The 15,553-nt window shown below is 32.1% G+C and overlaps 1 protein-coding gene across 6 annotated transcripts in view; it reads left to right on the top strand.

Annotated features, from left to right (window-relative positions):
• The window catches only part of LOC145326206 (eye-specific diacylglycerol kinase-like), a 36,194-nt gene extending 21,347 nt beyond the window's left edge, over window positions 1-14,847 (top strand). For 4 of the 6 annotated variants that reach the window (XM_080169373.1, XM_080169371.1, XM_080169372.1 and 1 more), the window contains exons 26-35: window positions 2,474-2,542; window positions 5,397-5,509; window positions 5,927-6,014; window positions 6,328-6,458; window positions 9,034-9,224; window positions 9,819-9,912; window positions 10,365-10,504; window positions 10,837-10,875; window positions 11,541-11,621; window positions 12,002-14,847. In XM_080169373.1, coding sequence (XP_080025499.1) covers window positions 2,474-2,542; window positions 5,397-5,509; window positions 5,927-6,014; window positions 6,328-6,458; window positions 9,034-9,224; window positions 9,819-9,912; window positions 10,365-10,504; window positions 10,837-10,875; window positions 11,541-11,621; window positions 12,002-12,039 — 984 coding nt within the window. In that variant the 3' untranslated portion in view covers window positions 12,040-14,847. The remainder of the gene's footprint in view (window positions 1-2,473; window positions 2,543-5,396; window positions 5,510-5,926; window positions 6,015-6,327; window positions 6,459-9,033; window positions 9,225-9,818; window positions 9,913-10,364; window positions 10,505-10,836; window positions 10,876-11,540; window positions 11,622-12,001) is intronic. The other 2 variants (XR_013881793.1, XR_013881792.1) reach the window with 2 other exon arrangements.
• Window positions 14,848-15,553: the final 706 nt, after the last annotated feature.

The raw sequence follows: 15,553 nt of genomic DNA, 5'->3' as shown, positions 1-15,553 counted from the left end.
AATTCACTTTGTATGTCCGTCGGCGTCAGTCAGTCAGACTTCAAGTGCTTTTATTGTATTTAGTTAACAAATAATATTTGTTTTTCAAATGAAATCTGTAATGGTTCGTTGATTCGGTTATGTTAAAAAAGTATTATAAAAAAAATCAGGTTGATATCTTTAAAATAAGGTCAGAACTCATATTTTTAGTGTTTTGGGGGGTCTATTGCTCCACAAGCCTCTAGAAGGAAAGTTTCAAAATGAAATCTGTAATGGTTCGTTGATTCGGTTATGTTAAAAAAAGTATTATAAAAAATCAGGTTGATTGATATCTTTAAAAATAAGGTCAGAACTCATATTTTTAGTGTTTTGGGGGGTCTATTGTTCCACAAGCCCCTAGAAGGAAAGTGCCGAAATTCAATTTTCAAAGAAATACGTGTATATTCAGTCATATAAGAGAGCCTACAAAAAGAATTAGGTTCCCAATCTTTGGTACTGAATTTCATTTCCTATAAGTGTACAAACTTCCCCCCCCCCCCCTTATTTTAATAACCTATATCTCTCAGGGATAAAAGGGGATTAAGACTATGGATGATAAACTGATTATATTATACATTCCCAATGATGATAAATGAAATTATTGGCTAAAAAGTTTGAACACTACTATTCTGGAAACAATGAATCAAAATGTAATAAAAATACTTAAAATATTTCTTAAGCTGAATCTATCATTATACACAATTGCATCCATGAAAATAAGTGGAATAGAATATTTAGCAGTTCCCACCTCCCTAAAAATCATAGTAAGGGGGGATGGAGGGGTGTTAAAACTTGATGCAAGACAAAAATAAAAGGAAAAAACATGAATTAAATAAAATACAGCCATCTTTAAAAAAATGAAAATATTATGATATTTGATAAAAAAAAAATGTGTTGTATCTTTTTAGATATACTTTCCGGCTAGTTTATTTTCAGGTTATCGTTTTTGTGGTTAAATTTACGTGCATTTTGATAGGTTTACCATTATTGTGGCTTAAAAAATAAGAAAGTTAGGATTTTGAGCTTCTACACCAAAACAGCGATTTTTGGAGTAGCTGCGCGAAAATTGTTATTTGAGTTTAAATGTTTTTTAAGTTTCAGGGCCTTTGAAATACATATTTACAGCTTGGCCAACTTGAAAAAATGTGAAAATCAAAAAAAAGGGGGAAATCAACCCGCCTTAAGGGGTAGTTGCACGAAGTGCTTTTAACTTGAATTTAGTGAACTGCATATTTTTTCTGTTTAATGGTTTGTACTAGGGTTGGGCCGGATATCCGGTGTGGCCGGATATCCGGCCGGATATCCGGCCATTTTCAATATCCGGCCGGATACCGGATATTGAAACTATCCGGCCGGATATCCGGCTCTATAATTTTTTATACTTTACACCAAAAATCTCTGCTTTTTAAAATCTTAAATGGCTATAATTTTCTTATTATTGAAGCTAGAAGAACATTTTTTCTGAATGAGTTTAACTTTATGTAAATTTATATAAGATTTCTGAAGAAATTTTTTTTTACTACTTTAATATCTGTTAATTTGGCCGGTTATCCGGCCGGATATCCGGTAATTTGGCCGGATAACCGGATATTTGCCGGATATCCGGCATTTGAAATCAGCCGGATATCCGGTATCCGGTATCCGGCCAAAAAAGTATCCGGCCCAACCCTAGTTTGTACCTTCATATACTGGAAAATCGTATTCTTATGATATTTGCAATTTATATATCTGGTTTATCTTCACAAAAAATAGCAAAATGACTTGGTACTTAATTTGTTTGTGCCTAATTGATTGCTATTTATTGTAATACATAATTATTTATGTTAGATGGTATTGTAACTTATGCTTGCAATCAAACTTTGTAATGCACTTCATGCAACTATCCCTTTCAGCGATTTTGTATATGATTCAGTAGGGAGGGAAAGTTAGACTATAAATTACACTGTTTCTCAAAGTTTTTGATAGATTAGGTATTTTAGTTTGAGCATGGCAGGTGTCAAACTTTAATCCACCTTGATAAATTTTAGGTATAGAAAGTTATTTTCTTATCGTGAAATCATCCGTCACCGTCATAGATAAGATTTGACTTTGTAAAAAATAAATTTTCAATCGTTGTGTTTAATGGATTTTTTATTAGATTAAATAAAAAAATAATTATTTTATTAGATTTTTACAATTATATCCTTCTATTCATCAAAAAATTGTAGGTAATAGCTTTAATTAAAAATGCTAAAAATAATTCAGAATAATTCTAGACAATATAAAAAAAACACGAAAGCCTGAGAGTTTTGGAACTTGGAAAAGTGGTTATTTTAATTTGATTCATAGATACCTGGCATGATATTAAGATAAAGGGGGAGCTGAAATCAAGGATATACATGGGGAGGAGGGATAGGGGTAAAGGGGGGATTTCACTCCCCTCTAAGATTTATGTATGATTATTAAACTTTTTTAGGATTTATTGAAATCTTTGGCTAAACCTTTTGGCGAGCTCACCATTGAATCTACACTAGACTTAGAACAGGTTTGCTTTTTTCAGATAAGAGTTAAGAGGACATAGGATCTTGGATACTTGTTTCCGCTGGTTCATTAGTAATGTTTTACTATTTCTATTATACTATAGTTTGCTGAACTATTGTATTAATACTATTACTCTAGATAGGCTGTCAGAAACAATAATTTAGTCACGTATTGATATTCAGGGCGACCACTGCATACTATATATACTATTTATACTATATAGGATGAATGTGGATACTATATCATACTATATGACAAAAATTTACTATATATACTATATAATATTACCTTTTTTTGACCTAAATTTACTATATATACTATATGATATTACATTTATATAACAAAAAACGAATATTGTCAGTTTTGTGACAACGCCTCTTTAAGGTGTGTTTTGTCTTATATTTTCACTGTAGGTTTTCTCCTATTTCTAGCCCCTGCGGGGCAATCATTAACCTTTATCTTACCTAACCTAACCTTCAATAACCTATAAAAAGTTAACTGAGATAGGACAAAAATACATAAAGCTCTACAGGTAAAAGATTAAAATTTCTTATTTGAATAGTTAGAGTTCAGAATATGCATCTATTTAGATGATATTAAAATATCTGAAGGACAAATTAAAATCGGCCATCAAGTTTAGGTCCTGTAGGTCTCCAAGTCTTCTCTGGACAGAGTCCACATGGAGGCCTGCAGCACCTGAACCTGGAGAGCAATTGTATTTTTTCTTCAGATATGTAAAATTGTAAATAACATCTAAAAAGATGTTTATAAGAAATTTTGATTTTTACCTTACCAGAGTCCACCTGGAGGCCTGCAGTACCTTAACCTGGAGCTCAATTGTCATTTTTTCTTTAAATACATAAATAACATCTAAAGCTAAGCCTATGTTGTTTAATAAACTTACCTTTAACTTCTTAAATAAAAAATTTTGATTTTAGACCTGTCCAGAGTCTACCTGGAGGGCAAGAACGTCCAAGGTGGGGGAATAAAGAGGTGATTACCCCCCACCCCCCAAACGAATTTGGGGGTGCTGGCACCCCCAAAATTTTTTCCATTTTATTCCCCCACATATAAAAATGACCCAGAATGAATTATCCCTAAAAAGTTCTGGCGCGCTTCGCGCGCTTTTTTACTTCCACTTTCAAAATTTTTTACCACTGCCCAAAATCAAAAGACTAAATAGTTCCCTTTAATTAAACAATGCACTGGGTGTGTTCTATCAATGTCTTTTCAAAGAAGTAATATTTTCTTAATTATTAAGAAAAAAATGTTTAAATCAAAATTGATTGTCTACCTTCCATAAAATAGATCAATCAAACATTTCAATAATTATCAAAATATCAAATACCCTCTTCAAAACTAGTTAAAAAACCTTACCAGGACATATTTGAAGCTACACTTTAAAGGAGAATCATATTGGTTCATCAGTTAGCAACGCTTGTGGGTTGATTATTTTGTTTTCATGTATAGGAATGAAATTGTTTTTAGTACTTTATTATTAGTTAGGTACTTATTTACATTATTAAATTACCCCGCCCCCCCCCCAAAAAAAATTAAGCTTGGACGCCTCTGTTGGAGGCCAATTTTTTTCCTTCAAATATATAAATAACATCCAAATATATGCTCATTTTTTTAACAAATAAACCATTAACTGCTCAAATAAGAAGTTTGATTTTTACCTGTACAGAGTCCACCTGAGGGTCTGCAGCACATGAACCTGTAGGCTAAATGTCATTTTTTCTTCAAATATGTAAAATAATACCCAAAAAGATGCATAATTTGTTTTAAAAGTTGACCTCTAACTCTTGAAACAAGAAATTTGAATTTTACCTGTCCAGAGTGGACCTGGAGGCCTGCAGGACCAGAACTTGAATGTCGATTTTAATTTTTCTTCATTAATGTTAATAACATTCAAAAAGATGCATATTCTGCTTTATAAGTTGACCTCTTACTCTTCAAATAAAAAATTTATTTATAACCTGTCCAGAGTGGACCGGGAGGCCTTCAAGACCAGAACTTTGAGGCCTATTTAAATTTTTTCTTCAGATATGTTAATAACATCCAAAAAGATGCATATTCTGTTTAATAAGTTGATCTCTAACTCTTCAAACAGAAATTTGAATTTTTTTACTTGTCTAGAAACCACCTTTCAGCTAGCCTGCAGCACCTGAACCTGGAGACCTATCCAAAAATGATTTAATATACGTGAAATACTACCCAAAAGTAAACTTTTATCCCATATAACCTATAGTCTCACATTGATACCTAGCCTAATAATCACAGAGTAAGCGAAAGTGGCAAAACTCTCCCCCCCCCCTTATATGTTAAATTGCTTTGATAACAACTTTGCTTTGAGTTATTATTGATGATGTATATACTATGTATTACTAAATAATTCAAAGTACGATACTATATCATACTATATGAGTAAAAAAAAATATACTATATATACTATATGAATAAAAAAAATATACTATAAAAATACTATATTTTTTTGGTTTTGGAGTGGTCGCCCTGGATATTATTTATTTCATCAATACTGATGGCAAAAGCTGCCTTAATACTCAAATTCTTGATCCTCCAAAATAGTTGTTTACCTTCCCGGGACCTATGAGAAGCTACCCTGTTAACGAGAACTCGATCGGTCCTGCGGTTAGCGAGATTCTTCGGTACAGACAAACAAACAAATAGACATCCTGTTACTTGATTATAACTATAAGGATATGGATCACGTGCCAAAATATGTAAACGTTTTCTAACCAATAATATAATTGGATGGTTCCTACACTGTGTTCGTATTGGTCAAAGTTACGGATTATTGATCTAGATCTACAATATTACTATATTTAAACATTTAGGTACGGTGTCACATACGCAAGCTGCAAGAGAACAATGTTGGTGTGGTGAGTTCTAGTCGTCTCCTTCCAGAATGGTGTTTCCTAGACTCTGTCACGGCTGAGAGATTCTTTAGGTACCTAGTATTCTAATTTTTTATTTTTGGACTGAATTTTTGGATCGATTTTGCCTTTAAAAAAAAAGTGAAGGCTGTATCAGACTAGTGGTTAGTGCACCTCTTGTTGAGAATAACTGAGTTCAATATTTCCCGTAGACTTTACACTTAGTTTACAAATTCTGTCGCAATTTCTCAGAGTATGATATGATCACGCAACCTTTCCTGAGATACCCTAAGCTTGTAAGGAGGGAGATTTGTAGGAAGTTATGATTCAATCTATCCAGAACTTTAATCATGTTTACTTCAATCATTTTCCTCATCAGTTGTATGAGAGTGCCACTGTTTGAAGAAAATACTCTTTCAAAAGATTAATGTTTTATAGAAATGGATAATTTATTATTTTTAAAAACATATTAGCTCATCTTTTATTTTTAGGGTGGACAGAGCACAAGAGAATCTTCATTTTGTCATGGATATCTGTGATGCTATGCTTTATATTCTTGAAACTGATGATAATATAGAGGTAGATAGATAGATACCTAGTAGATAGATAATATTATTTTGTCATGGATATCTGTGATGCTATGCTTTATATTCTTGAAACTGATGATAATATAGAGGTAGATAGATAGTTACCTAGTAGATAGATAATATTATTTTGTCATGGATATCTGTGATGCTATGCTTTATATTCTTGAAACTGATGATAATATAGAGGTATAGACATAGATAGATAGATAGATTGATTGATTGATTGATTATATTATTTTGGGAGATTGAAAGAGAGTTAAGTGCTGATGACGAGCGAACGATATTCTATTTTTTTATTTGCACAGGATCCAGATATGCCTGGGAACCTGAGCGGACTGTTACCTGATGACCTTGTCACCCCTCCTCGCTCCCCCATCACCCCCAACCCCCCGGTCACACCCAACCCCGAGGAGGAACAGATGGATTCAATACCAAGGTACCTAGTATAATTCAGTTTTAAATCCGTCACTAAAAATTATTGAACAAATATGACTACTAGGGGATTTTTTTTTCCCGGCTTTTTTAGAAATTTAAGTAGTGCCGCTCAAATAAATATACCTTTAGGTTAGAAAACCTTTGTGTTAAAGTTTGAACCGCCTAGGACAAGTCTTTCGCCCAGTAAAATCACATTTTTTAAAAATGGAGAGGTTTCGTGATTTTTTACCATTTTTTTATTTATTATTCTTCTATAATCTGAAATAAAACATAAAAAATGACATATGGAGTGAAAAAATTAAAACACAGATTATTTGTAATGGTATAAACTAAGTTTTAGGCACGAAAAAGGCAAAAAAAATAAACAAAAACAATACAAGTTGTGAAAATTATTACTGTTTTATAAAAAAATATTTGATATTTTAGCACAAAATACACATTATTTGAAAGATTTTTTGGTCATGTTTTTGGGGTAATCTTTTCTGTTCTTTTTTACCATTTGAAGGCAATCTTGAAGCTTATCTTCCTTATGATTTTTCAGGATGAAATCAGAAATTAACCTTATATTTCTTTCAGCAGTAACATTCGTTACAGAAAGGTTCTTAACTTTTTCTCTGAACTGATGGTATATAGGAGAAGCTGAATCGAAATTAGATTCATGGAGCTGCTTCAGATTTTCAGCTTTAAAACCCAAAGCTTCAAACAAAAGATAAGATTCCTGGTTGACAAGATCTTCCAGCTTCGTGTTGATATCTGGTTCAACTATAGCTCTCAAATCATTGGCAGAAGCAACAGCTGGTAATGAAGCCTGGAGAAAGAATTTGGCATGAAAAAAAGCTACATATTCAGCACCAATCTCCATCTGCTTTTTGACATCAGGCTCTAGCTTATAATAATTGCCAGTCATTGTTATAACTAAAAAGTAGATGGCACAAGCAAACCAACGGGCTTGATGACAGGCTTGAGGCTGGTGTAACCTGAATTTGCCGGGAACTTGACCACCCAAAAAAACTACCACCAGCTGGCACAGGTATTTGTGATCTGAACGGCCACTTTGCCAAATGTCTTGCTTTAGAGTCTGTCATCAAGCCTGTTGGTTTGCTTGTGCCAGGGGCGTCCAAGCTTTTTATTTTGGGGGGGGGTAAAATTTTTTTAAGGGGGGGGTAATTCGGTTTTGGGGGGGGTAAAATGGCGCGCAAAGCGTGCCACAAATTTTTTTTACCCCCCCAAAAATTTTTACCCCGGGGGTAAAATTTGCTTGGGGGGGGTAATTACCCCCCCTGAAATCTGTTGGCAGGGGTAAAATTTGTTTACCCCTCCCAAAATTTACCCCCGGGGTAAAATTTTTGGGGGGGGTAATTTAAATTTTATCAAAAATTTAGTATTAGAAATGCGCGCGTAGCGCGCAAAAATTTTTTTTGTTAGAGATTTTCTATTTTGGGGGGGTATTTACCCCACCAAAATTGTTGGTTAAATACCCCCTCCTAAATGGTTGGGGGTGCCTACGGCACCCCCAGGGTAGGGGTAAATTTTAAATGGGGGGGGGGTAATCGCCCCATTACCCCCCCCCCCTTGGACGCCTATGGCTTGTGCCATCTACTTTTTAGTTATAACAATGACTGGCAATTATTATAAGCTAGAGCCTGATGTCAAAAAGCAGATGGAGATTGGTGCTGAATATGTAGCTTTTTTTCATGCCAAATTCTTTCTCCAGGCTTCATTACCAGCTGTTGCTTCTGCCAATGATTTGAGAGCTATAGTTGAACCAGATATCAACACGAAGCTGGAAGATCTTGTCAACCAGGAATCTTATCTTTTGTTTGTTTGAAGCTTTGGGTTTTAAAGCTGAAAATCTGAAGCAGCTCCATGAATCTAATTTCGATTCAGCTTCTATATACCATCAGTTCAGAGAAAAAGTTAAGAATATTTCTGTAACGAATGTTACTGCTGAAAGAAATATAAGGTTAATTTCTGATTTCATCCTGAAAAATCATAAGGAAGATAAGCTTCAAGATTGCCTTCAAGTGGTAAAAAAGAACAGAAAAGATTACCCCAAAAACATGACCAAAAAATCTTTCAAATAATGTGTATTTTGTGCTAAAATATCAAATATTTTTTTAAAAAACAGTAATAATTTTCACAACTTGTATTGTTTTTGTTTATTTTTTTGCCTTTTTCGTGCCTAAAACTTAGTTTATACCATTACAAATAATCTGTGTTTTAATTTTTTCACTCCATATGTCATTTTTTATGTTTTTTTTCAGATTATAGAAGAAAAATAAATTTAAAAAATGGTAAAAAATCACGAAACCTCTCCATTTTTAAATTGACTACAGCTGAGTCAAACAATATCACCGCTCCCCTAAACTAAATTATCATTATTGGAAACCCCTCCTCCTAAGTATTTATTTTTTATGCCAAAATCATTTTTATGTCGTTCCTGTAACGGATATCTCTGATCGTTAATAGAGGTTTGTTGGTAAGTTAGAATTGTCCTATCGATTTCAAACACATTTCAATATGTCCATTTATAGTAATGCAGATCTCGGCAAAGTTTAAAGATCCTTTGAATTTAGGTTATGCGATCAAGATGAAGTCAACCAATCAAACGATCAACCAGAGAGCCAATCAGAAGGCCAGAATCTGTCCGACCAATCAGGGCACAGAACAGACTTATCAAAAGACCAATCAGACTCATTCTTTCCTCTGACGTCAGCAGATGGAAACTTGAAGACTACTGAAGGCATTTTAAAAGCAGCACGCTTAGGTAAACAATCCTTTGAAAGACATAATGCTATGCATTTCCATATTTCATGTTTTTACAGTTGGTACCAGGGACCATAAAAGATAAGACAACGGAGGATAAATTGATTTACATCTTCATTCTTCATAGAGGAAAAATAAAACTTTTGTAGATAAAAAATTATCGGTTGGAAAGTTGAGACATTGCTAGCTTGAATTAAGCAATCAAAGTTTGTTGAAGTGCCCAAATCTTTTAAGCTAATGTGAGAAATTGATTATAAAACATATTCGGGTACATGTCATTGTATTTTCTCTAACAAAGACTATAATTGCAAAGGAAGGAATAGGACAATGGGTTGTTTATTACACTGGTCCCCATAGTTTCATTATAGCGTTTTCTTATTTGTTGGCTTATTAACTTTGGGGACTTTTATTGAACTTTGATTGGTTGGTTCCTTAAGTTGAGTGTCCAAATGTTTCAACTACTAATTTTAATCAACAGAAATGTTAATTTTATGTATTTTAATTTGGGATATACAATGTACATCAATGTATCGGCCATTGTCCTATCCTTTCAAATCCCTGACAATGGCATGTCTAATTTGAATGAAATTGCTAGGAGACCTGCGGATGTTACGAGAACTGTGTACCGAGGGATATTCCTTGCTATCAAGAGACGAGACTGGCAAGACAGCTTTGCATTATGGAGCCAGGTATAATAATACACTTCGTGTCCAGAGGATTGGAAAACCCAGGGATCCAAAGGGATAAGACAATGGTCGTTAAATTGATGTACATCCACAATAATGATACACAAAATTACCCCTTTTGTAGATAAGAATTAGTTTTTCTGATGTTTAAATCTCAACTTAATGAATCCACAAATCAAAATTCACCCAAAGTTGTTAAGCCAGCAAATAAGAAAAAGTTATTATAAAACTTTGGGGACTAGCAGGGTTAGGCCATCCGAAGGGTTTAGGTATTGGAAATAAACTTCGCCCCCACAATTTTCAATTTAACAAAAATAAGGAAGGGAGTTGTTTGAGGAAAAGCACCAAAAAAATTCTCGCTAAACTTGGGTTTTAAAATCAGTTAGCTTAGAAGATTAGGTATCATAATCTTAATGTAGTTAGTTATTTTGTAATAACTGCATGTTTATTTCTAGGTTTGGGCACAAAGAGATAATAAAATTTTTGTTGGCCCACGGCCCACCTCCTCTCTTGGATATGACCGACTTTGAAAAGGGTCACACGGCTTTGCACAAGGCTGCGGCCTACAAGCGCAGAACTATTTGCTGTATGCTAGGTAAAGCAAATTCTATCATAATATAACTCTGAAATTACCAATTAGAAACCACTGTTTAAAACCTTTAAGGAAAACTAGTCAAAAAAATTATTTTAATGTTTGTTTTTATTGCTAAGAAAAGGGTATATCTAAAACATTTTAATGAACTAGCTTTTAAAATTCATTTTTTACCCTCGGGTTTTAACAGTATCAATGTTTTTGATAGAAGAAGTAGAAAAATTGCCTAAATTTCTTTAGTGTCAGTCAAAGTATTACATATAAAAATTTCCAGGTAGTTTTTTTAAGGCATAAGTTTTAGTTGGAAACTATTCTTATTCTATATAAAATTTCAGTGACCGCTGGAGCCAATCTTTCTGTCCAGGACCTACAAGGTAACCATTTATTTATGGACCAATCAAGGAGAAAAAATTAGATGTGCTTGACTCATTTATGAAATTTTACATTTGTGATTAGATAGCGGACACGTGACAAAGCTTGTCTGTTAAAAAAAACTATAAAGGGGTTCCGTATTTTAAATTTTCCGTAAATAATACCTATACAAGAATATTGTTTAAATATGGATACAGATCTCTAACCCTGCGGGGTTACAAAGTACCCAATAAAGCCTAGCCTATAGTAATCAACAAACAAACAAATAATTACAATCCTCCCTTACATTCAATTTATTTTAAATTAAGGTGGAGGGGGGGGGGAGTTTTTGTCACTTTGTGAGACACCATGAGGGAAAATGCCTATTTAGTTCTTTGTCAATTTCATGTCAAAGATTCACAAACAAGGACAATTTGACCTGGAAATCTGTACTAGCACATTAGAGTAAAACACTAGAGAGGAAAGTGGTTAACTAACTGTATGTCCCATTTTGCCCCTATCCCATGGACCTTGCACCGACTCTCAATTGGGTATTTAAAAATCAACCAGAAAACAATTTGCTAGCAGACGACAAAGGTCCTTTGAAAGTGGGCAGGTAGGTATCTATATATACATATATACTATAGATCTGTTACTAGTGTAGCTAACTTTTTATAATATAATATAGGTAAAACCGCCCAACAGTTAGCACACAACGCGGAGGATGACGACCTTTCTGCATATTTGGAATCACAAGAAATACACCAGGAAAATACAAACATTATTTGATTCAAACATCTCGAAATGAAATTTTGTGAAACCCTTATTTTTTTATAGTATTTTTCTTCCTCAGATAGTTGAATTTCTGATCAACGCTGTGTCATAACTAAAGACCTTGCATACCAAAACTTCTAGAAAAAAACAGGTTTATTCAAAGAGTTGGTTGTCTGTTGGGTGTTATTGAATCTAATATCCCAGGTGTTTGGACAGAAAATTAGATTTTTGTTCCCCTTAGTTATCAAGGGTTGTTGGACCTGAAGATAAAAAGCAGCCTTTACCTTACGATGTAATTTAGAGGTAAAGGCGTAGCTGTTTGTGTATACTATCTACCTTGTATGAGATTATTAACAATGTTTGTATACTGGCAGGCCATTAAAGAACCGCAGGACATAGAAACGTCAGTGTAAACCAAGTCAACAGTAAAACAATCACAACCAAGGAATTATTTTTGTATGTGTAACGCTTTCAGTTATTAACATATTTTAAAATAGAAATATGTCTATTAATTTATTTTATAAAATACGTCACAAAACCATTGATTTTGGTAAACAAAAACTAAAATAAAACCAGTGCTACAGCTTAGTTTATTTTAAGTATGTTGGTTTTTTTTCGTGGCTTTCTTTGCAAGAAAAATACGAAATTTTAGCCAATTTTTAAAACAAAAAAATATTTTTATTATTTTTAGCATTTGTAAAATCAACATATCTTTTATTATATAAGTTGTTTAGTTGAAAAAATCTAAATATCGTACCTGTAAATACTAATATTTTCAACTTTCAATAGCTTGGCTAAAAATCGAAGAAAATAAATCATTTGGTCTACAGTATTGATTTTTTAAATTTTGACTTATGTATATGTAAATATTTCATAATTTGTATTGGCCAAAAGTAGAATAAGATTAGTGTTTGTTATTTAATTTTATATGATTAATAAATGTTCCCTTTTTTCAAACCCTTACAACGCCAATCACCCCCCTCCCCCCCCCCCCTTTTCCTTCTTCCTTTAATCGTGCCAAAATAAATTCATTTTATATTTTTATTTATTATTTTCTACTTTAAATTTTGATTAAAAGGAATTAGTTTTTTTATTGCTAGATAATATTGTTATAGTTGAAATAATGTATTATATAGAATGTCAGATTTAAAACTAGTCATTTTTATTACCCTTTGATTCTATAACAAAGTACTAGAAAAAGTGTAGTTACTCCATATAACTTATGTTATCTACCTAAGTTGTATAAAATTCCTGGATTAAAAATGAATAAAATTCCTTTTTTTGGAATTTTTTCATTATAGTTAAAATAATTTTTAAAAAAACTTCTATTATATAAATTAGATTTTTTGAAATTTTTCACTCCCCAGATTATTTATAGAAATGGAACTTCAACTTAGATTTAGAAGATTTTAATTTCGTATTTTTAATTTAAAATATTTTATCCATTTAAATAAAAAAGCAGGGTCGCAAAATTTTGTACTTATGTAGTAAAATATATTTTAACACACAGTTGCCAAATATAAAAAATAAAAGTATCTTTTAACCATGATGTAAATATAGTATTGTAAATGTTATTATATTATTAACTATTTTATTTAAATTATTATTAAGAAATAATTATGCAAAAATTGCAGCTAGATAAACAAATATTTATTTGCTATTTATAATATATTTATTATTAGAGAATTTATTTATTACCAATAGATGTTTAAACTTTGCTTATAAGCATTATTCAATTGAGGGGAGAAAGACATTTTTTAAGATATTGTAATCAAATTATTAGGGACACTTATATTGGCTAAAAAAAGTTAGGTCTTTTAACCATAGAATAAGCACCAAAAGAAGCTTTTTGATGGGTTTCAGAGTTTTTGAAGCCAGTTAAAAATTTAAGTTGGTCTCATAGATTGCCTGTCCTTGCTTGAAGGAAACTGTATTTGATTGTTAAATTCATAACTTTTTTACCAGTTTTCTTCATTGTTTCTAACGACCCCCCACCCCTCCTCAATTTTTTTACGTTTAGTGCCAAAATATTTTCTATGACAAAGAAACTTAAATTTTGCATTTATATTTTTTATTTAGTATTTATTTGATTTATATATGGGTAGAAAAAAAGTATTTTTATTATTATTGTATTAGAGATAAAAGGGAATATGCATGAACAAGAGCAAGTGATGTTAGATAATATGTTTTTGTTGAACGTAGAAAACGAACATAGTTTTTTTCACCAGAAAAATGTGTAACCTTAATTCTGGAAGCTCCCTAACATCACTTGCTTTCGTTGGTGCATAGTCCCTTTGGTGTAAGTGAGAGAGGTAGATACAACACCCGGAGTAAAATTATGTTTCCGTTAAATTTTCCACAAGGACTAAAACACAATAAAAGTTGGTAATAGTAACTGTAAATTATTACCACAGCACAAAATATTTCCATTAATTAGCCATCGAGTCTTTCTCTGATGATGAAACCCTGCTTAATATAATTCTTTGATCTGGCAAAATAATTTTCTTTTGGTGCATTATCTCTCTCTCTCTCTTTGATTTCTTGCTAGTTGTATTTTCATTACCTTCAGGCAAGGACAGGTAGTCTGCAAAACAAACAGTTGATAGGGATAAGAAAGATTGATGAATTTAATATCATTGGGTTTGCAAAAAAAATAATATGGCTCTTAGTAATTCAACAAAATTGGTCATTATTGACTTACTGTTATAAAACAGAGGTACTTTGGTATGTCTTATGATAATGTTTTCTTATTCGTTGCCTCAACAACTTTCGGGACTTTAAATGAATTTGCATTGGTTTGTTCATTAAGTTGAGTGTCCAAACGTTTCAAATACTGATTATAATCTTCAGAAGGGGTAGTTTGGTGAATCTTCAGTGGGGACGTAAATAAATTTATCGCCCATTGTCTTATCTTTAGGTCCCCGGTTTTAAAATCTATTTGCCGATTAAAAAAAGTTGAAAAGTGAAAAGTTTAAGAACGATTCTACTGTGAAAGATTTATCTGTCCTGTTTATCTTTTTGTTTTTCATAATATTCGTTTTTTGAATACCTGTTTAATCTTATAAATGTAACTTATGTGTATTAAGGTTATTTTTATTCAGTAAATGAATTGTTTCAGCCATGTTTTCTTGTCAACTTAACTTTTTGAATTGGAAAAATATGGTTATCAATTATGTTACCGGATAATCATTCTTATAAAGGAAAAATTATCTTAGACATATATGAAAACAAAATCTGCGGTGTCTTTTTGCCGACTACATTTGCAGTTTTAATTTGCGTTTTATAGCAGTGAACCTATATTGAAATAACTGTTACGGATGTTGTCAAATGCTCTTTTTAAGTCGAAATAAGTAAAATTTAAGAGAACTGAAGAAAACAAAAAATTTCCTTTTTCTCCCCTCCTTGGTGAGAAAAATAAAAGACTATTTGAAAGGGGTGATAATATAAATAATATAAAGAGTTTTAAAAATATTTTCTATTTTTTCCCCTTCTTTGCTGGAAAAAACTAGAAGGGGAAAAAATATAAAAATTTGCAGCAGGCGAAAAAAAATGAATCTTGTGCAGAATATACATCCCTGGATAAAAGCAAAACTCTTAATAAACCCATATGTTTAGTCCCCCATTAAAAGTACCTAACATTTCCAAAGCTTAAAGGTAAAATGTAAGAAAACATTTTGTTGCCACACCCATTGTTCCCTCCCCCTGTATTCTTATCCTTTTGTACTTAATTGATAGTTTTAAAATGTGAGATTTATAATTAGCTGCTTCAATATAATAGAAAATTTTAAAATCTTTATTGCTTACTACCTACTCAAAAATTTTCAGCACTTAAATAAAAAATATTTTTATTAAATGGAAAAATAATATGTTATCGCTATTTCTCATTAAGGTAAAAAAATAAAAATTCATTTTGCATCTATAAGAAAC

Source organism: Acartia tonsa, chromosome 8 (assembly GCF_053477335.1).
Source record: "Acartia tonsa isolate MP-2025a chromosome 8, ASM5347733v1, whole genome shotgun sequence".
Taxonomy (NCBI): domain Eukaryota; kingdom Metazoa; phylum Arthropoda; class Copepoda; order Calanoida; family Acartiidae; genus Acartia; species Acartia tonsa.
Note: the sequence above shows the minus strand (reverse complement) of the source record. Positions and strands in the feature narration are given on the sequence as shown.